The sequence below is a fragment of the Danio rerio genome, chromosome 5 (genome assembly GCF_052040795.2).
Source record: "Danio rerio strain M-AB ecotype USA chromosome 5, GRCz13ab, whole genome shotgun sequence".
NCBI classification, from domain to species: Eukaryota; Metazoa; Chordata; class Actinopteri; order Cypriniformes; family Danionidae; genus Danio; species Danio rerio.
This window is the reverse complement of record NC_141025.1, coordinates 55,475,001-55,498,266: the sequence shown is the minus strand read 5'-3', so window position 1 is coordinate 55,498,266 and position 23,266 is coordinate 55,475,001. Positions and strand designations below refer to the sequence as shown.

At 36.1% G+C, this 23,266-nt stretch overlaps 1 protein-coding gene across 4 annotated transcripts in view; it reads right to left on the bottom strand.

The window, feature by feature from the left end:
* The window catches only part of slf1 (SMC5/6 complex localization factor 1), a 65,508-nt gene that overhangs the window by 11,514 nt on the left and 30,728 nt on the right, over window positions 1–23,266 (bottom strand). For all 4 annotated transcript variants that reach the window (XR_015491751.1, XR_015491752.1, XM_087254128.1 and 1 more), the window contains exons 17-18: window positions 17,917–18,009; window positions 16,438–16,620 (exon numbers count right to left, since the gene is read on the bottom strand). Coding sequence is in view for 2 of the 4 variants with exons in the window: in XM_087254128.1 (XP_087110254.1) it covers window positions 16,438–16,620; window positions 17,917–18,009 (276 nt within the window). In the remaining 2 variants the exon portion in view is untranslated. The remainder of the gene's footprint in view (window positions 1–16,437; window positions 16,621–17,916; window positions 18,010–23,266) is intronic.

The following is a 23,266-nucleotide window of genomic DNA, read 5'->3' as shown; positions in this document are numbered from 1 at the left end:
GGGAAAGGGAATGCTTGCGTCCTTCACTGCATACTAGACATTCAAACATCTCTTTCATTTGTACCAAAACAGACGCATACAATAAGTCACGTTGAAGTGCTTCACTTTGCACAACAAGTGCCATGACACCACAATTGTAAGCTAATGATGAAATACAGCATTGGTATTCCGCTAAAAGCATTAAATAAAAGCATATTGCTCATGGCGAGAGTGTTTAAGCAACAGATTTTTCAGTTTGAACATAGTCTTCACTAGCCCAGAATAACAAAAAAACTCTTTAAATACAGTAAGTATCTTTACATAACATACTGTAAACAAGCCATGAAATTAAGTTGTGATGTTACATTGTTTTAGCACTTCAATTTTAAAACTATAGTTAAAGATGTAAAGCAAGCAAAGACATACATATTTTAACAAATTACATATAAGTGTATATTTAGCAGTGTACTTGGGTTAAACATGCTTGTATAGACATACACACACACACACACACACACACACACACACACACACACACACACACACACACACACACACACACACACACACACACACACACACACACACACACACACACACACTTATATATATAGGATATTTCTTATCAATTTTACACTACTCTAAAGTGAATACAGTTAGCTAGGGAGACAAAAGAGTGACAAAAGTCTTGTTGCTTATCCAAGTTTTAGAAACAAAAAATAATAACTTGACTTCTAGTTGATCATTTGGTATTAGAAGTGGCTCATATGAAGGACAATGGACTGTAGATTAAGCTTATTTACCAAAATAAGAAATGATCATGACTTGATTTTTTAATTATTTAATTAGGACAGTAAGGTCTGACTTTGCTAAGACAAAAGTCTTGTCACTTAACAGAAATAATGTACAGTATAGAATATAAAGTCATGGGGCAGCGGAAAAATAATTTATATAGTGTATGACTCCCATGAGCTTGAAGGACTGCATCCATACATCTCAGCAATGACTCAAATAACTTATTAATAAAGTTAGGGCTGCCAGAGTTTGTTAAGATTCTTTGGATTCATCTTCAATGCCTCCTTCATCCTACCTCGGACATGCTCAATGATGTTCTTGTCTGGTGACTGGGCTGGCCAATCCTGGAGCACCTTGACTTTCTTTGTGTTCAGAATGTAGAGGCTGAAGTATGAGGAGCGCTATCCTGCTGAAGAATTTGCCCTCTCTTGTGGTTTGTAATCTAATGGGCAGCACAAATGTCTTAATACCTCTGGCTGTTGATGGTGCCATTCATGCTGCAGATGTCTCGCACACCCACATACTGAATGTAACCCCAAACCATAATTTTTCCTTCACCAAACTTGACTGATTTCTGTGAGAATCTTGAGTTCAATGTAAGTTCTAATAGGTAGTATTTGTGATGATTGGGATGCAGTTCAACAAATCATTGCTCTGAAAAATCTACCTTCTGTCACTTTAATTAACAACTAGAAGTCAAGTTGTTATTGGTTGCTCTTACAATTGGGATTGACGACAAGATTAGTGTAGATCACTCTTCAACTGAGACATTAATACTGAATAATTACTGAACTGAATAAGTTCTTAAACTAATTAGAACTAATCCCGCAGTCTATTACTAATCTGCTGAATAACAGTTACCTTGAGTAAGTCCCACAATTATGAAATTTCATTATCCGACTTTACTATTTGCCTGTTCATCACACAATCTACAATGCATAAAGCACTATAGAATGAAAAGCGGACTTGGCTTTACTTGACCATGTCTTTGTTGCACTTTAACTGAACACAACATAAACCCAGGGTTCTTACACCTTTTCCAACTTCAAATTTCAGCACTTTTTAAGCACTTTCAAGGTGCATTTTTATGCTTTTCCAGCACCTAAAAACAGCGATAAATTACATTTATATTTGCTGTATGTACTTTTCAACATTTAAATCCATAATTTGTGCTATTTTACAAAACACAATATAATATTTCAAATTAAATTGTTGAATACTTGAGCATAGATTTATTGGGACAGTTCGCCCAAAAAATGGTAAAAAAAATAAAATAAAAATTCAGTTATTGGATGAAGTATCTTTTTAAGTTTGGTATTTTTCTATCTAAAGTTGATATCTCAAAAATGAGCTTACAGTCAGATTTTGTTTGAGTGTAGTACCAAACTTTCAAGACCAGACATTCATGATATTTCATGTGCATTGCTATTTAAAATTCCTGTAACAAATTGAATCCTTATGAGTCTGAGAATATCCTTGCCGCAAATTAATGAACTCTTCCTATGTCAACTGTTTTGAAAATCAGTCACCAAATATGGAAACTATAGTTTGTAAGCTTTCATAAATTAATTTTCTTTTCAGCTTAGTCCCGTTGTTAATTAGGGGTCACTACAGCAGAATGAACCGCCAACTTATCCAGCATATGTTTTACACAGCGGATGCCCTTCCAGCCGCAACCCAACACTGGAAAACACCCATACACTCTTGCATTCACACAGATACACTACATCCAATTTAGCCTATTCAATTCACCAATAGCGCATGTGTTTGGACTGTAAAGGGAAACCAGAGCACCCAGAGGTAACCCATGCGAACACAGGGAGAAATTCCACACAGAAACACCAACTGACCAGGCTGGGACTCAAACCAGCAAGCTTTTTCCAGGATTTCCAGCACCCGTACGAACCCTGTAAACCAGAGTTCATCTGATTCATCCTTTCAGAAGCTTTGGTCCACTTTTTTGTGTGCAAAACAATGTTCACACTAATTCAACTGAACCTCACTAACAATTGCCAAACTTCCAGAGTGTTAACACACCCTAAGAGTGAATATAACTGTCAAAATAGATTTTGATTGCGTACAATGCACCTTGAATCCTAACTGTCAAATTTGAATCTTTCACATTCATAACACACACTTAACACAGCCAATGCACAATCATCTGACTCAGGTAGCATGCATTTTTAATGCCGATTCCACCGCAGGACTGTCACACTGACAGCCCAAAACCTGGAATGCGACAAGTGCTGAGACGAGGCCCTTCAATATCAACCACCCGTGCAAACGCACGCACGCTCGCCAGTGGCTGCTGATGAATGTGAGCTACGGGCAATCTTCCTCCCCCCGGACAGCATGATCAGCTGCAACCCTTTCTTCACAATGGCCCATGAAACACACATCTGTCAGCGCTTAGCCACGCAGACACACGCGCAGCGGCTGGAGTGGTTAACCGGGGCTTTTGATATGATGCTGGCACATTCGTCACACCGAACGATTGAAGTGAGTCCAAGTATTGGCGTGATGTGTCAGATACTTCGCTCGGCGGATAAATAAAACACCTTTGGGGATTAAATGCCAGAGATGGTAATTATGCCCCCCGTGCAGACGACAAAAATGCGGAGAGGATTCAGCTCTCGCAGATATGCGCAGCAGCTAACGTGCATGGAAAAAACATCAGTCAGAGCAAGGCAAGCCGCCCCTTAGCCTTTAGAGGGCAGACGAAGACTAGGAATAGAGAGGTGGAGGAGGGGAAGCAGAAACAGAGCAAAAACGATTCCATCCGTTCTGTATCCACACATATTTAATCTAGACAACACAAGCCCTTAGTCTATAGGGCACAAGATACACTTCTTTGTCATGCTGTGAACCCACAGACAAACACCCATCGACCCAACAGAACTCATGTGTGTTTGTGTGAAATCACATTATACTGAGCCAACAGAGATTGACCAAGACAAAAGGCCAGGCAGGCACAGATTAGGACAGATTACTGTGCATGGGGGCACAACAGGAGCTTTTTGTAACCTGATTCCTTGGCATCACACTTGAGCGCTATGTTAGAGATGCAGCAGCGCAGACCCCTTGATGCCACCATGCCAGACTGATAACGATAGGTGCTATTCATCCCAGCTAGATTATCAGAGCAGCACAGAGTCAGTTATGGCACGCAGATGGCGCTGTATAAAGATATGAGTCTATTTCAGTGGTGTAGTGTCAGACCCTCGCATGATGCATGTTGCACATAAAAATGGCAAGAGCAGGGTGAAATCACCCGTTCTGAGCTGATTAACTGCAGGGGGTCAAGGTGCAGCACTGAAAAAAAAAAAAAAAAAAAAAACTAAATCTGGTTGTTAAAATATTTGCATTATTTTATTGTAAATAATACTTAAATAATAATTGATTATAAAATAATAAATGAAGATAAACTAATCAGTCACTATCCTTTTGATATTGACTGATTTATCAGGGCTTGCCACACCAGAATGAGCCCAAATTTCTCTGGCATTTGTTTTATGCCTTCCAGCCGCAACATAGCACTGAGAAACACCCATACACTTTCTCTCTCACACATACAGACTCATACACTATGGCAACTTTGTTTAAAATGAAAAACAAAATACATATAAACTAAATTTGAAGTATTGGCAATCATATATATATGTATATATGTATATATATATATATATATATATATATATATATATATATATATATATATATATATATATATATATATATATACGCACACACACACATACACACGCACACACACACACACACACACACACACACACACACACACACACACACACACACACACACACACACACACACACACACACACACACACACACACTTTATGAACTCAATTAATGTAACCTCTTTGAAGAAAAAGGCATGTTTTACTATAGCTTTTGCAGCGCTCTTAGAACCTCAGTGTGTCTGACATGACAGGGCTGATTTTATTCCCGAAGTTGAACAGATACAATGGAAGTAATGGACAGAGTATGGAGACTGAAAAGCCAAATTTAACCTAAGTCAAATCATGGACGTGATATATATATATATATATATATATATATATATATATATATATATATATATATATATATATATATATATATATATATATATATATATATATATATATTATTTTTTTTTAAGAAAACAACTATCTGTATTATGCTGGTCCACTGCTGTGTGCCTGGCTGGTCTTTAACAAGGTCCAATACCCAACGTATGGGAGGGGGTGAGTCTGCTAATATGCTTTCACATACTACAGTCTCTCGCCTCAGTTCATGTTTAAGCTGAGATTGATGAGGTTTTTCACAAGGCTGGCTTTTATATGTCCTTAAACAGAACGTTTAGAGACTTGATTTGGGAATGTCTTGTGACTTTAAATATAAAGTCTGAATATAAAATTCCTAGGTCAGGGAGCACTGGACCAGTGTGGGAGAGGGGGACCAAGGCTTATCAAACAATTGGCCATTTCTTACAAAGAAAAATAGAATAGAATGGTCAGTTCATTACTTCCCATGTATCTGTTCACCTCAGGGAACAGAACCAACCCCATGATGTCAGAGACAGTTGTATTCCAAGATGCTAAAATCCCTTTACCCAAAAAGCTACAGTAAAACATGACATTTTCTTCAAAACAGTTACATGAATCATGGTCCATTAAACATCACTTGGAAAATCTTCAAAAAAAAAAAAAAAAAACTAAAAAAAAAAAAAAAAAAAAATCACAATAGGCTAACAGTTTTTGACTTTAAAAGGAGCTAGATCCTTTTGTATTTATCCGACGTTGAAGTATAATTCAGCCCTATAAGAGCTCGACCCCTGAAAAACAACCCCATATCACAATCCCACCTCCACCAAGCATCAGCCCATTGTCTATCAGATACCAGACAGTGAAGTGAGACTGATCACTACCAGAGAACATATCTTTACTGCTCTAGAGTCCAATGACGGCTTGTTTTACACCACTTCATCAGACATATTGCATTGAATTTGTTGATGCGAGGCTTGGGAGTGCTGCTCAGCCTTGGAAACCCATTCAACGAAGCTTTCTATCCAATATTCTTGAACTTAACTGAAGGCCACACAAAGTTTGAAGGTTTGTATCAATAGACTGCAGAAAATTGGTGTCTTCTGTGTACTGTTAGCCTCAGCATGCACTGACTCCTGACTGATTTTATAAGGTCTATCACGTTTAGTAGTGAGGGATTTCACAAATGGCTGACAAGAGCAACTCATTCTTTTACAAAGTTTGTTGAAGCAGTCGGCATGCCTAGGTGCTTGATTTCATATCACTGTGGCCATTAAAGAGTTTGAGGCACTTGGATTCAATAATTTAATGGGTATTCTGAAACTTTAGGCAATATAATGTACCTTTGGTTTCCGAAAATACATTGAGAACTTAAGAAGAGAAATTATATCTTATTTTCTTGAATGTTCCACTGAGAATAACCTTTATCATTGATGGCCTTAGAAGTTTGCCAAAAGTACCAACTTCAGTACCAATTGGTACTGAAATTTTAAAAAGGTCCATTTCAAACTAACATTTAAATTCTGGTGGGCAGATTCTTAAATCAACCCAATTCTTAAATCAAGTGCTTTTTCAAGCACTCCAGTGTCCATCTATATGAGTATCAAGCGATGATTGGAGCCAATTACATTTATATCTGTTGAGCACGCTAAAACCATGACCATTCAGTAGTGTTTAAGAACTTGCTCAACAGTGCTTAAATATAAGCAGGAGGTTAATATTTCTGAAATTTCAATACTGATTGGTACAGAAAGTGGTATCCTAGGTCAGTGGGTTAGAAATGTAACAACACTGAAGTTCTAAAAGACACTTCTAAAGATCATCCACTAACCTGCATTTTAACAACAAAACTGAAAATTAGCCTTTCATGGCCAGATAATAGACAACAGTACATATTAAACTACATAGAAATTTACTAAATTACTAATAAAAATATTAATGACAAGTTGGTTAATCTAGAAAAAAGATGTCAACAAAATTATATTACCTACAAAACCAAACTTAGAAAAAGAAAAAAACAGCAACTTGTTTTAGATGAAAATTTTGAAGCTTTAATATTTGGCATTATTTTTTGTCTTGCACCTGTCCCAACTTTAGTTAAATCTGAGATTGTGAGTATCACTGTGTTTTAACCACAGAAATGACACAACCAAATTCAGGTAATTTTATTGTTTGAAACTCCAATCAGAATATATTTGATGTCTAATATCTGTGGTTATGTGCAGTAAGATGGGAATTATTGCTGCACGAATCAATAAAATTGCTGAAACAACCAAAAGTGACTAAATGTTCGGCTGCTTGTCATAGTTGTAGGTGTTATCACCACTGTGCAAGGCAATTCAATATATTAGATTCATATGTAAAGAAATAAGTGTGCTACACGTTTGATGGAATTAATATGCACACTAAATTCAGAGTCAAACATTCGGTATTGATCCTAACAGTGGCTCAGCTGAAAGTCTGGTGAGCTCAATGTGAGGAAGTGACTTGGTTAATTATACATTTTAATAGGAGAAAAATTATGCAGAGGAAGCTCAAAGGCACTCGCAATCAGAAAGAGAGAGAGAGGGAGAGAGAGAGAGAGAGAGAGAGAGAGAGAGAGAGAGAGAGAAAGAAAAGAAAAAACAGGGATAGAGGGAGAGAAGTCTGAGAAGAGAAGCTGATTAATGTATTTGGTGTGACTAGCACAAACAAACAAACAAACAGAGCATGAGGAGTTGTGTAATGACTAAATCGAGAGCTTTGCCAGAGCTTTAATCTAACGCGGTTTCAATGCAAAATGCGAGAGGGAAATACTCCTATTAATGTACACAGAGAGGAAGAAAAAGAGAACAACTGCGTTTGAACTCAGCCTTATTAACAAAGACATTGAGCCATCATTTGTCATTACAGTGTTGGAACGACGGCACCGTGGAGCTCTAAGCCTTTAAGTGTTTTATACTGTAATACCAAAACAAAAGAAATCATGACTCTTTTGTTACTCTGAGTTACTGTCTATACTATCGACATGGGTAGAATATATACAGTAGTTGAGAACTTATTGATGTTTGGTATTGGTATATATCTGGAAGCAACAATACATTTAACATTTAAGACTTTAAGAAAGTCATGAACAGTGTTGGGTATGTCACTTTAAAAAAAAGTAATAGATTACAAATTACTGACTACTACTCAAAAATTGTAATCTGATTACATTACTAATTACTTTATATAAAAGTAATCAGATTACTAATTACTTTACTTTGACATTACTTTTAAAATATTTACAATATACCTATAGAAATCCAAAATAAACTGTAGCTCTTTCAGTAATTTAATATTCACTGAAAAAATTACAATAAGTCGATCCCAGCAGCTTGAAAAAAAACTTAAAGAGTTCATCCAAAACTTAAAATTCTCTTATCATTCACTTGTTCCAAACCTATTTGTCTTTTTTTTTTTTTTTTACATAAATTGAAGACATTTAGAGGAAAACTGGATACCTGGGAACACTTCTCTAAAGACATTATAATTTAAAAGGCATCTGCGCTTATGTTATTTATTATTCCAGAGGTTTCCATAATCCTGGATCAGGCCGTATCCTGAGCAGCTGCTGTGGTGGTTATGGAGGAGTAGAAAGCATAAGACTGATCCTTGTAAGATCCCAGTGACAGACGAGCTCTCGCATTGATCCTGAAGGGCCAGTCTGTACACCAACCAATGACCTCTCCCACCTGCAGCTTCTCCATGATGGGCGTTTAGTGCTCTCTAGCCTCCGGCGCCTAGACTGCAGCTCTGCACAAGACATTTGGCCATAGGAGAAATGGTGGTGCTAAAATGAGCCTGATTTCTCTTGAGGTTTTTTAATTCTTTACTTTCACCAATTGGTGACAATTTTTTCTCACCACTGTCGCCACTGGCTTGCATGGTTTGGGACCCATGCAGCTGCGCATCGATGAATTTGCTCTACAGTCTTTGAACTCTCAGCAGTGAATATTAAACCACACTGAATTAAACTAAACTAAACTTAAACACTGAAAACTGAAATGACACTGTTTCAGTTTACTATAATCTTCTATGCGAAGCTGCTTTGACACAATCTACATTGTAAAAGCGCTAAGATGATTGATTACAGTGTTTGGGTGTTAATGTTTAGACATAATTAGTCTACCTAAATGTGAAGCTGATCGATCAGATCTTGTCACTTGCGGTTTTCAACTGATTGTGCCTGGGAAATGCTAGCGAGCAAAATATGCTCTCCCAATATGTGCTATGTGAACGGCCCCATAAGCAGCTATGCTTCTCTTCACATTCCGAAGATACTTTTACTTCTGATCCGCCACAAAAATTTAATTTAGCCTGTTTAGGCTGATGGGCCGCTGTGTTTTTGGGCATTGGTGTCCTTCTTGGTGAGGAGTATTGTCGTTGAATGCTTTTTATTTAAGTGCTTGAACAAGTTGCTGGTCGAGTTAAAAGCAACGCTCAATGAAATCATTGTAATGTGTAAAACCTGTATATCCAATCGTAGAAGCAACCACTGTCGATAGCAACCATTTTAGCTAGTGTTCTACAGCAATTTAAAAGCGCATGCTTATTTGCTGAAGGTGCAGCGGAAAATGTGATTTAAAAGAAATATTTTTCCAAAACATTTTTTCAAAAAAACATATTTGTAACATAAGTAACACAATTACATTGACATTAGTAACTGTAATTAAATTACACACATATAAAATGTGATTCATGACATAACTGTATTCCCCAAAAATGTAATTAGAATGTTAGATTGTAACGCATTACTGTGAAACACGTTACAACCAATTCTCACCATGAAACAATGCAGACGTTCAAAGTAATGGATTCTAGTAAAAAAAAAAAAACGCATTTACTTGCACTTATGTTGTTCAAACATGTATGACTTTCTTCTGTTGAATGTTAAAGATGATGAGTGTTTTTGTTTGTATAATAGGTGTCAAACTGTTATAACTATTATATTACATATAATTCTCAAACAAACAAAAAGAAATTCTTTTCATTCTTCGTTTGAAGGCAAAAAGAAGTTTGAAAAGACTGAGGGACGGTATACTGTTTTCAAAAACTGTGACGCCCGCTCGCTGCAGAAGGTGGGGTTGTAAATGTGTCATGCTGCTCACGTGTAAACTCCAAACACAATGATGGTGGCTGAGAGAGAACAGCTTCATTAACACCTTGCAAACAAACTTCTCCATTTGAAGTGCCACCACGCACGTCACAACTTTACATTGGTGTCTATTAGATGCAATAGTATCTGGATGCAGCCTTTATGATGCAAGCTGAGATTGCATCACTCAGCGATGCAATGTCAGACACAATGCACTCAAATGGAGCGAGTGACGTCCCTGTGAAGGGTAGGATTAGGGGAGGGGTTAGGTGAGCCCATTAAAAAGCATTGGATGCAGCTCAAATTGCCCTGTGCCAGGTCTGCATTCAGACTCCTCTCATTAGATGTGAATAGATGCTAAATAGCGCTGCCGGTGTGCGAAAACTCTTATAAAATATGTGGCAAAATGAGTTGGGTCTCTTGTCAGGTGTGTGCCCCCCTCTATGAATATACAATCCACTATTCAACTTTACAGTGTATTAATGTGGCTAGTGTTTGGAAGTTGTTCTCCAGCCTGATCTCCATGGAATGAAAAAAAGGAATCACACATTAGGTATAAAGGGGATTAAATCGCACAATAAAGAAAGCAGAGTACCAGAACACACCCACTGATTGCATAATCATCATGGACCAATGGTAGCTTAAAGGTGTTTAGGAGCCAAACCAAACTCAAACAAAAATCGAACTGCTGAAACAATCTCAAAAAAGAATCACAGTACGTTTCAGCTTGATTTGTTCGAAAAGATGTCGTTTCAGTTTTTTCTTTAAGTTCATTTAAAGTATTCCAGGGTCTTTAATTAGTTTAATCAAGTGTGTTTAATTAAGATTGATGCTAAATTGTGCAGGTGAGTGGCCCTCTAGCAGTGGAGTCTGACTATATTGATCTATGGGGCCAATGTGTCTTTTTAAACCTAGGGTGTTTCTCAATTCCATAGAGTCAGAGAAGGGATTTGCGTCTTGTGGAGACCAGTCTTGCCAAGTTAGCTTAAAAGACCGAACTCTGGAGACTGTAAGAACAAAGAACGTACGTGTCCTCTGAGATGCTGCATTCTTCCATGGTTCTTCCTGATGACCCTTCACACGTTTTTAATGGGAAATTATTTAAACATTACAGCATTCTTACAACTATTTAATATGCCTTTATTAAGATTTTTATTGCAATTATGGTTTACTTCCACTGTTTCATTTAGGGAAACTCCTGAGAAAAAGAAGTTATATCTCCGAACTTTAATTCTAAATCTACATAAAAAGTTGTGTTTCCCACCTCCTTTATTTACCCGCAATGACTTCTGGGACTTCTCGAATGAGTTTTGCACTCAAGTCTGCATTCATTTGACAGTTAATGATGATGTTACACGAGAACGCGAGGACGCAAGATCGGTGAAGAACGCATTTTGAGAAACAGCCCTGGTCATCGCATGTGTTCTTTTTTTTTTTTTATTGGATAGCTATGTGATTGTGAAAAGGAAAGTTGTAAGATGGATAAAAATCAAATCAGGAGGTGGTCTGCATTCTAGACAAAACTGGACCTGTATCTGGCTGTTGAAACCACATATGCTAACACTTCTCCTAACAAAATATATGAAAATATAGGCTATAAGATATGTTTTCTCCGTCAACTTGTATGAGTATGCAAATATCATTTGCTGATTTGTTGTCATGACAACAGTTTCACACAGGAAAACTTTTAACTTCATTTCAGTTCATACTATAGACAAAATTACATAAAAAAAAATAAATAAGATTGCAAGTTTTTCAAAGTACATCCACAATTTTAAATCTATACACATCATTAGTGCCCTTGAAATATGAAATGGAGGTGGTTCCAGATTGAATTCTCGTCAGGTCAGGATCCAGACCAGTGTCTAGACTGAGAAAAGCCCTGGTATATAGAACTTAACTTTTACACCAATGCAATGTACACACCGCTGCAACTTGCAGTCAGATGTATTTTAATTGCCAAAAGAAGACAATTCTCAAAATTGAACCAAGCTTAAATGTCTCTCAATCCACTAATAGCTACATTAATGACATTAGACCTTCATCAGGACTTCATCAAAGGCAAAGACTATCTCTCAGTTCAGCACTTATACAGAAAACCAGGTTAAGCAACAGTTCTTTTCTGCATGTGACTAAAGTTGAGCAAAACAATCTAGATGCAGACCCTCTTGCAAGAGACCCTGAGTCATGCCAGCTACCCTTAATCCATCCCAGTCCTGAAAAACAGAGCTGTATTCACAGCAACTGTCCAGCCATTAGGATTCGAAGGCTACAGTAGTAACTCGAAGGCTCTTTCATGGCCGTTATTCGCTCTGCTCTTCGTTGGATACAAGCTGTTGGGTGCTGAAAGCTGCATGCAATATCAATCAGGAAATGGCTGAGTGGAATTACGCTTCACCACACTTACAATGTGAGTGTTTGGGGGAGGTTTGTGCTGGTTGCCTTGGGCTAGGCAAGCTGATGACAACCGTCCCTGCCCTTGGCCATGGCACAGTTAATCTGCCAGTGCCCACAGGCAGGAGGAGGATCTTGTCTTTCACCTCCTCACCCTGCCCCCACCATGTCCAATAAAACCCAAGTTGCATCCCAAATCACACATTATGCATGTTTACAAATTACTCTTTCACACTCATACAATCAACCGTGTAATGTTGGAATTTACTGTCATCTCAAATTAAACAAATGTATTTTTTTTCTAAAACAGGACATTCTAGAAATTCCAAATAGTGAAATAAATTATTAAACTAACAAATAGTAGCTGTCATGAGTACAACCACATCCACAATCTGTGTTGTCATTGTCTCCATTGGATATTTTACTGGCCTACCCATGGCCCTGACCCTATGTGAACAAAGCTGCGACCATTGAGTGAATAAAGTATTTCACACTTCTTTTTATAGTCTGAATAAGTACATCATTCAGGTATTTAATGGTAAAGGAGTAGATTCAAATAGTTCAAATAGTATGTGATTTGTAACACATCTAATGTTTATTATTTTATGCTGTGAATGCTGGGACTAGGAAAACACAATTGTACAAGGTAAGAAACAAATGTTAGCAACAGTGAAAGCAAATTTAAAATGTGCTCCATTCCTGTGCAAAATTTGTTTTTCGTTTAGATATGGTATCATACAAAAAAAAAAAAAAAAACATACATTAATACCATTTTTGATTGGTATCTGTTACTTAAGGTATCATGCATATGTATTCTGCATTCAGAGATTCTGTGAATCATAAAAAGATACAATTAAGATGCCCAGAATTTAATTATAAAGTAGGTATTAAGTTAAAAAAATGTGAAAGTAGCTTGGAATGCACAACTTAATTAAATTAAATTAAATTAAATTTTCATAGTGCTTTTTACGATGTTGATTGTTTGCATTCAAACTGTGGACATAATTTTAACTGAAATATGAAGAAAGAGAGGGATATATTGATCACACCCTTCCATTTTTAAACCAAAAAGATTAATTAAGTCCTTTATTTTCTTTTTGTTTCCTGTAATATAACTGAGCCTTTAATTGTAATTTATAAGGGATTTATAAAGGATAAATAGTTAAATACCGATAACACTTATATTTATACCACAGCTCGGCCACTTCATTAAACACAATGAAAAGAATATTAACACTGACCTGGTTTATCCTCTATATTGTGCATTATGCGCAATTACCTAAACAGAAAATAGTAACTGTGTTTAATAGACTTTTAAAAAAGCATTTGAATTGTGGGAATCCTAGTTGTCAGCTTACTGACCTAATATGTGTACGTGCATTGCATTTTACCTGTAGCCACTTAGTAGGGCTGCATGATTCAGGCTAAAATGAGAATCATGAGTTTTAGTTTTTTTTTTTTGCTTAAAATCAAGATCACAATTTTCTCATGATCATGTAGATGTAAAATAAAGGTTAATATGAGTAGGCTATTATTATTGTTATTCTTAAACATATGGTAAAACAACATTAATAATATTAGGCCTATGTGTTGGTCTACTGTTGATTAAAATGCTACATTTTATATAGACTTGGAATGGTGGATTTGAATAGACTTATGGTGTCCTGTATGTTAATTCACAGTAAAGTGATGTCATCAGAATACAACTATTCATAACTCTGAAGTTGAATTATTATGTTTGAGACATATGCTTGCCATTTATCATTGACAACATAATTAGATGATTTTATTTCACTTGTAAAATGAAAAATTTGTCCGATCAGATTCCCTCTTGCATTATATTCAACTTTATATAGGCTAGAATAGTTGTACTGACCCAGTAACCATTTATTTTAACGCACAACATTTTGTGTTTGCTATAAAAGAAAAAAAAAAAAACATATCCAATATTTGTCGTAATCATAACTTTAAAATGCAATATTTGGTTTCACTTCTACTGCTGAATGCGCTCACATTAGGGCTGTCTTCACTTTGAGAAAAAAAAAAAAAAAACATACATGGAAATCATACTTCCCGGGCAGTTCCTTAGAAATGATCATGCTGGGCAACAAACTGAACGCTATTACCAACTTTATTACCTGTTATTCACAGCCTATGCAGCTTCTGTTCACTAAAGTATACATCAATAGTGGGAATATGTGTCCTCTCGATAGTAAACAAATAGTGTGTCAGCTCATGTGTGATTTCGTTGCCGCGAATACATCATTATATTAAGACAGCAATGACATTTTTGGGTGAATTATACCTCATAAATACAGCATGTGACACTTTTAACACCATTTGGAGGTGTCCATGGCAGTGTTCATGTCGAACAATGTATATAAAACAATGTGAAGTTATGTGGGACCGCCTTTATGCTTCTCTCCTGACCTTGAAAATATAATTAATTAAGATCGTGTGGTGGGTCAAAATGAGATCGAAATTTTTTTTTTTCGATTAATTATGCAGCCCTAGTAGATTGAATACAGTGCAATTTAGCATCCAGGATTTCTCGTTTTCTTTCCTCATAGTTACTACTAATAATTGTGAAAGTGTTCAGATGACCAATGTGTTGACTTTCATTTGTTCTTTTCTTATACAGTAAATACACTGTATTACAATTGGTTTGAATAAGTGAGCAATTTCAACAGCCATTTTCAACAGCCAGTGATGAAGATAAATTAAAAATCCCAAAATAAATAAAGCCAAGTCATCTACCCACACTCTGAATCCACAGGATTGTCTTCCAAAAAAGCTGATATTAGGCCTCAGGTTATATATGTGTGTCAGTTTCTTGAGAGGGATCTCGCTGCCTGTCTGTTTCCCAGACACATCACAATTCTAATTTCACAAAAAAAGAGCATCTTTTCTGACCTCTTTTCATGCATTGGTATTGAGCCAATCTCAGTCAGCAAGACGAGAAATGAAAAAAAAAAAAAACATTCTCACCGGGACCAAACAATCCCAATCTAATTTACTTTTTGAGGCCAGAATATCTACATAAGTTAATAGGGGAGCGGAATCAAATTAACTATAATTAGTCAAAATGGAAGAGTGAGTGAGCGGGCGAGAGAGTGACAGTAAGGCGTGTGGGAAACCAGGAGCCTGTCTCATTTTGCCTCTCCTCTAGTCCCTCCCTGTCGTCAAGCCATCCCGCGCTTACCGCATTGACACATGTCGCACTCGCTTCAAAGCTCGCAAACATCGATTGCATGTGGCACGCAAACAGCCAGGCGCGCCAAAACATTTCTGTTCTGACAGATTTCCCCCGTGAAAAACCAGCATGCGAATTTCACGAGAGCCGCAGACCTGACTTGTCTAATCTCTTCAGGAGGATGCTAACAGCGTCATCCAAGCCGATGGGTTATTCCTGTAGATGGATGTTTTTTATTGAGGAAAGAATGTAAAAATAAAATAAAAATCTTGAACCTTGAATGGAAGAAGTAAAAATGACAATATGTGTGTGCGTTTGTGTGTGTGTGGGGTAGATCTCCACTGTTAAGCCACAGGAGAGGCCTGGATTTACCAGATTTCTACAAAGCACTTGTTTGTTTACACATGTAATGCCGCTGTAATATGACTTTCTGCCACTTTCACTCATCAGATTGTTTACACTGACATCACACATGGAAAGAGAAACAGTTTCTCCTTATTTACTCCAGTAAGAGAAGCACTTCCATATGACTCTGTAAATTCAACATCGTTCTCAAAGGAATCGAAATCTGAACATGTTTTGAAGTGATACGGCATAATATGATATTCAATACTAGTCACGCTCCCACAGAAGGGCCTGTTTGATTGTGACTGGATAAGAGACTCGTGAGAGACTGAACCAGGAGGAACAAGTGAACTCATCACTTTTTTGAAATTCAACAGCTGCTTTAAAGTTGCCATTGAAGGGGTTTGCGTTTACGCGAGCGCGTCTGTGTGCATGCACTCTCTTGTTTCCAGCCCTCTTATGTGAGGATCTGTATTCACACTGTGAATGTTCGTGCATTGAGAGTGTGTGTTTGTATGTGATGTTATGTGAAGGTTTGATTTCATATGTGTATGTGTAGGCACTCACCGCCGTGCTTCAGCAGCATCTTGGCGATATGGATGTGGTTGTTCAGCAGGGCGTCATGTAGTGGACTGACTCCCTGGACCAGAGTGCCCAGCTGCAGGTTTGGGCAGTGCTGCAGAAGGGCCTGCACACACTCTGCACTGCCATGGTTACAGGCTTCATGAAGGGGAGTCCAGCCAGCGTGATCTGCAAACAGAGACACAAATGATGCTATGATAAGGCCTAGCTTACCTGCTTGGAGAATTGAACCAATGAACATTTTGTTAATGAAGTTCTAACCTTAATTAAACTGCATTCGATTATATAAGAAAATCAATAAATTAATCAGTGCAATTTGCACTTGAATAAAACCTACACTTAATTGTAGTCACATAATTGTATATAAATAATATTTAGAAACCAATATATCAATCTAAAAAAAAAAATTCTTCAGGCAATATTGTATGGGTAACACTTTAAAATAATTGTCAATTAGTTAATGTTAGTTAATGTATTTATTAACATGAACAAACAATTAGTAAGCCATTTATTACGGTATTAATTCATCTTTGTTAATGTTAGTTAATGTAACGTTAGTTCATGTTAACTCAGTGCATTATATATTGTTAACAAGCACAACTTTGGGTTTAAATAATGCATTAGCAACTGTTAAATTATGATTAATAAATGCTTTACAAGACTATTCATGCTTAGTTAACGCATTAACAAATGGACCATTATTCTAAAGTGTTACCATTGTTTGTGTTCATAGCATTATGCTAAAATAAAATAGTTATAAATGCTTCTTTGCTAATGTGAAGTAAATTATTAAATAAGGGGCATTTTTCTGTGTAGCATGATGTAAAATAACTACATTTTTACACAACTGATTATTCTCTGAATCAGAGTTGTGAATTAGATATTTTTTTAGGCAAAGAGGCCTCAATCATAAACATTTCTGTATGTCGTGATCAAATTAAGCAAACATACCGACTCTAAAATGCAACGGTTTGATAGTAATTTTTAAACAATTCAATTCCTGATGCAGTTTTTGTGTAAAGGGAAAAAAAAAAAACCGCAACTTCAAAAAAAAAAGAAGCAAAGAGGCCTGAAATGTAAACATTTCCATCATATCACAATTGCGCATAGTCACTCCAAAACACAGTTTGCAAGCCTTTTTTCAAACAAATCCCATCCTAAGACTCACAAAAAAACAACAACAAAAAACGCAACGTTATAAAATTGATAATAAATGCAAGATTCTAAACAAAGCTATCAACAATTTTAAAATAAGAATTTAACAAGACGAGCACAAATTCTGTTTGACGCTATGAGCCTAAAACGTTATCCGAAGCCTGCAGACACACCCTTACATTTGATCTTAAAGGACATGTGACATACGCTTTCCTTTGTACGAATTAACTGTTCCGCACACAAAAAATAGTAAACCAGAAAAAGCGGGACCATTCTACATAGGGCAGCGGAAGAACGTACGAAACCTACCTTTAACGTTGACGTCCGTTTCAGGCATGGTGAGGATACGAAGCAGCGTCTCCACCTGGTTTCTCTTGCAGGCTCGATGAAGAAGTGTCTCGCCTACACATGGATGGAGAGGAGAGAAAGAGAGAGAGAGAAAGGGCAAGTGGAAGAGAGAAGTGGGCAACATCCAAAATAAGGGTGCGTCCTGCCAACTGCCCCCACTGTCCCGTAACCACATTACTTAATGTTTCTCTACATAATAAAAGAGAGTATATGGACACAAACCACAAGACGTGGAAAATGTAGAAATTAAACAGATAAAAGGGGCTGACCCTGGAAAAAAGAAGAAGGTTTTTTTGGGGGGGAGGGAGAGGGACAGGAAACGCGGAGAGAGTGCAAAGAAAGGCGCTCATCCACTCTCTTTGTCGCTTTTTTGTTTCTTTCTTCCAGACAGTGGGAATTCTTACACTAGCACCCCAAGTTGAAGGCGATTGTGGAAAAAGGCTTCCTGGCAGTCCGGTATTGTTCAGCAGGGGAAAGTTATGGTACAGAGCCCATACACAAAGCCTCTGACGGGATTTTTCAAACAGCCAGAGTTCAAAAGCTCCACTGGGCAGTACGAATTGGAACACGTGATTCGCAGTTTTGCAAACTACAACAGCCAGACACAAAAGCCTCCAAGGACTTTTATTTACATTTTTCCCTCTGCCTGCTCCCTTTGTAAGGCAGCCTTCATCCCTCGCTCTGCCGATACAATATCAAATCGAGAATATATTAGAGGGTGGGCTGCTTCCTTTTTTTTTTTTTAAGTGTGGCTGAACTTCACAAGAAAGTAAAAGGCCAAACTTGAGTGCCTCTGCGCCTGCCATTATAATGCCGCTGTGCAAAGCTGCTAATAAATGCTTTACTGGGTCTCACCAGGGTGCCCATTTCTCTGCAGCCTTGGCCGGCTAGATAAAACCCGGCGTGCTAAAAGAGCCAAAGCAGAAAGAGAGAGGCAGAGGGATGAGGAGGGGGAAATAAAGAAGACAGTCTTCTTTCTTCTTGTGGCAAGGAAAAAGGGAGAAGCTGCATCCTCTTTCACATCAATACGTTGCTTGCGTTTTAAAGAAGACCCTTTAAGCCAGATCAAACAGAGAAAATTAGGTTAGAGGAAGACATAAATGACTAGATAAGGCTGGTCTGTCTGTAGGAGACTTTGTGTATGTGGAGTGACGTCTATCATGGTGTAAAGAAAGAAGAAGTGGGATCATGGTTTAGACACTGGAGACTAAACAAAAGAATTTTGAAATATATATATTTATAAGTGTTTTTGTGATACTGGAATCCGATACCAATTGGTACTGGAATTTTAAAAATGTCCATTTGCTGCAAATATTTGAGCGCTGTGGAGTACGTTCTTAAACAGCACTGATTTGCCATTGTGTTCTTGTGCTCGACAGAAATTACTGTGATTGGAAACTGGAGGGCTTTAAAGCCACGATTCATCAGCGGATCACTTGAATGTCAGCTCATAGACAAACCAGCTGATTGACATATCTTTGAAATACTCCAGTGTCCCTCCCTGTATCTGAGGTCACACGCAGTAAACAGCGGTGAGTGTCACCGCTGTTTAAGAACGTGCTTCACAGTGCTCAAATGTTCACGGGAAATGGATGTTTTTAAAATTTAAGTACTGATTGGTATTGAATTCCAGTATCGTGACAACCCTAATATATACATACATATACATATACATATATATATATATATATATATATATATATATATATATATATATATATATATATATATATAGCAATTAAATATTTTGCCAGTAAATAACCCTGTATTATAAGGTTACACTTGATCTAGTTGGGAAAAAGTAATAACATAAAAATAAACATATATAACATAAATAAACAAACAATGAAAATTTGTGTCATTAACAATAATTTAAATTGAATCAGAACTTACCAAACATTCAAATCAGTGCTTGGTACTGTGCTAACTGGCCTGCTGTGTGTAAGTACATGGTATTTTTATCAGTGGAAATCATGAAGCGCTTATAAAATGGGTAAAAAACAATAAAAAAAAGGTCAAAACAGAGCCAGGAATTTTACTGTGAAGCAAACATATTAAGATCTGCTGTAAGACACATTTAAACGTGAATGGAACTGCAATGAGCATTCTGTCCTTTTTTGGTTAAATCTAGCAACATCATATCCTGCTTTTCGATGTTGCCAAAGTGGGGGTCACGAGACAATGACAGGGGGTCGCTGGGTGATTTAAAAAGACAAATTTGATTAAACTATTAAAATTACAATATTTTACCCAAAACCCACAGAAGATAAAAATAGTATTTTTAATAGTAAACACAACATACACACACATTATTAGGATCAGTGTTTTTACGTTAGATTAACAAAGCAATAGCGTGAGCTGCAGCAGATTAATTTTATAGCACCAGATTAACTTTCTGACACCTTTATGGCAAACAAATAAATACAGGGCATAACTGAATATTGAGAATGATCTCTGATTAGCGGTCTATTAAATTAAACCAAGAATAGACTTGTGCTGAAAACATTGTGTCCACCAGTCTGTTTAGTTGAGATTAATATTAATTTAAACAAATTAATTAATTGCTATAAAAATTATTTGGTTGTTAGACTGTGGCACTTTTTTGCGTTGTCAATATGCTCATGTTTATATAGACCTATTGTTGTATGAGCAACGTTTGAATATGTGCAACCACTTAAGAGGAGTTTAGGAGTCATGAGTCACTGGCATTGTTATTTTAGGGGTCTTTTGTGTTTGGGAACCCCTGGTCTAGATGACTTTGGTCTATGCTGTGTTAATTTTTCAGCCAAATTACTCCAGAGTTCACTCAAGACAGGTTATTCAAAATTATTATCACACCAAGGCTCATAAACACACCACTAGGTACAGTGTTGAGTGACCATCAGCCATTAGATTAACAGAGATGTACAACAATATAAGGCGTAAAATGGGTTTAAAACCATCCACAATGACAATAATTAAAAGAAAAATCCAGACTGCGCTAAACCAATAGCAAAACTTCAAGAAACAAAAAGGAAGAGAGAGTTAAAGAAAGAATTAACTCAATAAATAATGCATAATGTAATATCTCTCTCTTTGCCGTGTGAGGAACAACAAACCTTTAACTAAAATGGCAAAGTGCATGAAAGCAAGATCATAAAGGCTAGGAACCCAAAATAAACTAAAATAATTAGCTGGGTATTATGAAGAAATGAAACGGAATGCAATAAAACTATGACTTAATGAGTGCCTCAGCACCATGGCAAATTCTGGCTGGCACCAGCCCTTTTTTCACACCCTAATAGGCCCTAAAACCCAGTGATTAAACATTTCTTAACTCCCCATGTGTACACAGTCTCAGAAATGCCAGGCCCAATCTTCCCTCTGTTAAATCACTTTAATGGCTCCAATTTGGACACAACGCTTCCATTATAGGGGTAATTGCATACTCAGCATTTACAAGCTCGAAGAGGATAAATCCATCCTGTCCTTTTCTATAAATTGTGAAATGCATGTAGCTTTTGCAGTTGTTGATGTTGTTGTTGTTTTTTCTTGTAGAGTACTTTTTTTGTGTGACTGTGACGTCTGACATGACAGCTCTGCTGCGGGTTGGCTAATGGTTTATATAATGGCTATTTGTCATAAAAAGTGACAACTAGATGCAGTTTTAATTTAGCCACTTTTTGGTTTAAGCAACATCTTGTAGTTCTGGGAGTCATAGCTTATGGTATTGTGAACAAGTAACTGAAACTAACCAATAACAACTGTACTGGATCAAAGAGATTTACATAGTTGTGTAGTGACCTTTGCTGGAATAAAGTCTCTTTTGTGCCATCAAATAAATAAATAAATAAATAAATTTTTGAAACTATACGTACACCGGGTAAAATAAGTATTGAACACATCATGATTTTTCCTGATAAAAATATTTCTAAAGGAGCTGTTGACATAAAATTGACACAGATTTTAGTAAAATCGTTACTTTTCTTTTAGTAAAATATTTAATTTTCATTCATGATTTCCTTTTCATTCCTTTAAAACCGGTTTCAACATATTTGCAATCTGTTTTAGTTTGATTTTTATTGTTTTTATTTCTTATACTTGTATTTTATGTTTCTTTTTTATTCTTGTTTATGTTAAACATTTATCGACTTATCGTAAGGCTCAAATGGAATAATGAACATGCACAATATTAATATGATGGGCACTCCAAAAAACTGTGAGTAATTAATTCTTATTTAAACTTTAGTTCTTTTAAAAGTATTCAAATTGACAACTGCAAAAGCATTTGATTATCATAAGTAATTTAAATATTTTTGTTAATGCCTTAGAAATAAAAATTATGCCGGTTTTATTAAATGAAGTTAGGATCTAGAACAGAAATCTTCAGCTAAACACTGAGCAACAAAAAAGCATTGTGATTACTAAGACCACACAACTTAGTCAGGAAACTTAATAGTTTGTTTTTCTGACAGCAAATGCTTCAAAAAGAACAGTATGAAATGACATAAAAGCTATGGTGAATTATGTACTAATAGAAATTGAAGAGTTCAAATGCAAAACCATTTAGCCATCAGACCACTTTTCTTGTAAATGAGCATTTTCTATCAGGCTCCTGTAATTAAGTTTAAAAGTTTCATTTTACATGTAAAGATAAGGCTATTAGCTATCAAATAAAATACAAAATGTCACTTTAGATAATTTTTTGGTTTTTAACAAAGCAAACTTTCTTTTGCAAAACCTCTATATCCACCTATTAGAAAAAAATGCAATTACAAATTATTTTACCAAACATAAAACACATTAAACAAACCACCTAAAATTAAAAATACATAAATCTGTCAAGTTAGTGGCGGTTCATTTTGCTGTAATAAGGAAAATGAATGAATGAAATTTGTCAAGTAAGTGCATTGATGTATAACATTAAAGCTAACATTGATTAAATCTTAACAATCTGTTGTCATTTCTGATATTTGGGATTTAGATTTAATGTAAGTAGAGCAATGTAAACATTGCAAACATTTTAAGCTAAGCTTGGTAGATTTAAATAATGCAGTGTAAAACATTGTGAAACATCAATATTTGTACATTGGCCATTAATATAAAAAGCTTATCAGATGTAAAGGTATTATGAAGTAATACAAATGATGTATATATATATATATATATATATATATATATATATATATATATATATATATATATATATATATATATATATATATATATATATATATATATATATATATATATATATATATATATCTTTTAAAAATAGCTTAAATAACCAAATAAAACACAAGGTAGGACTTCTGGAAAAAAAGGTGATGCC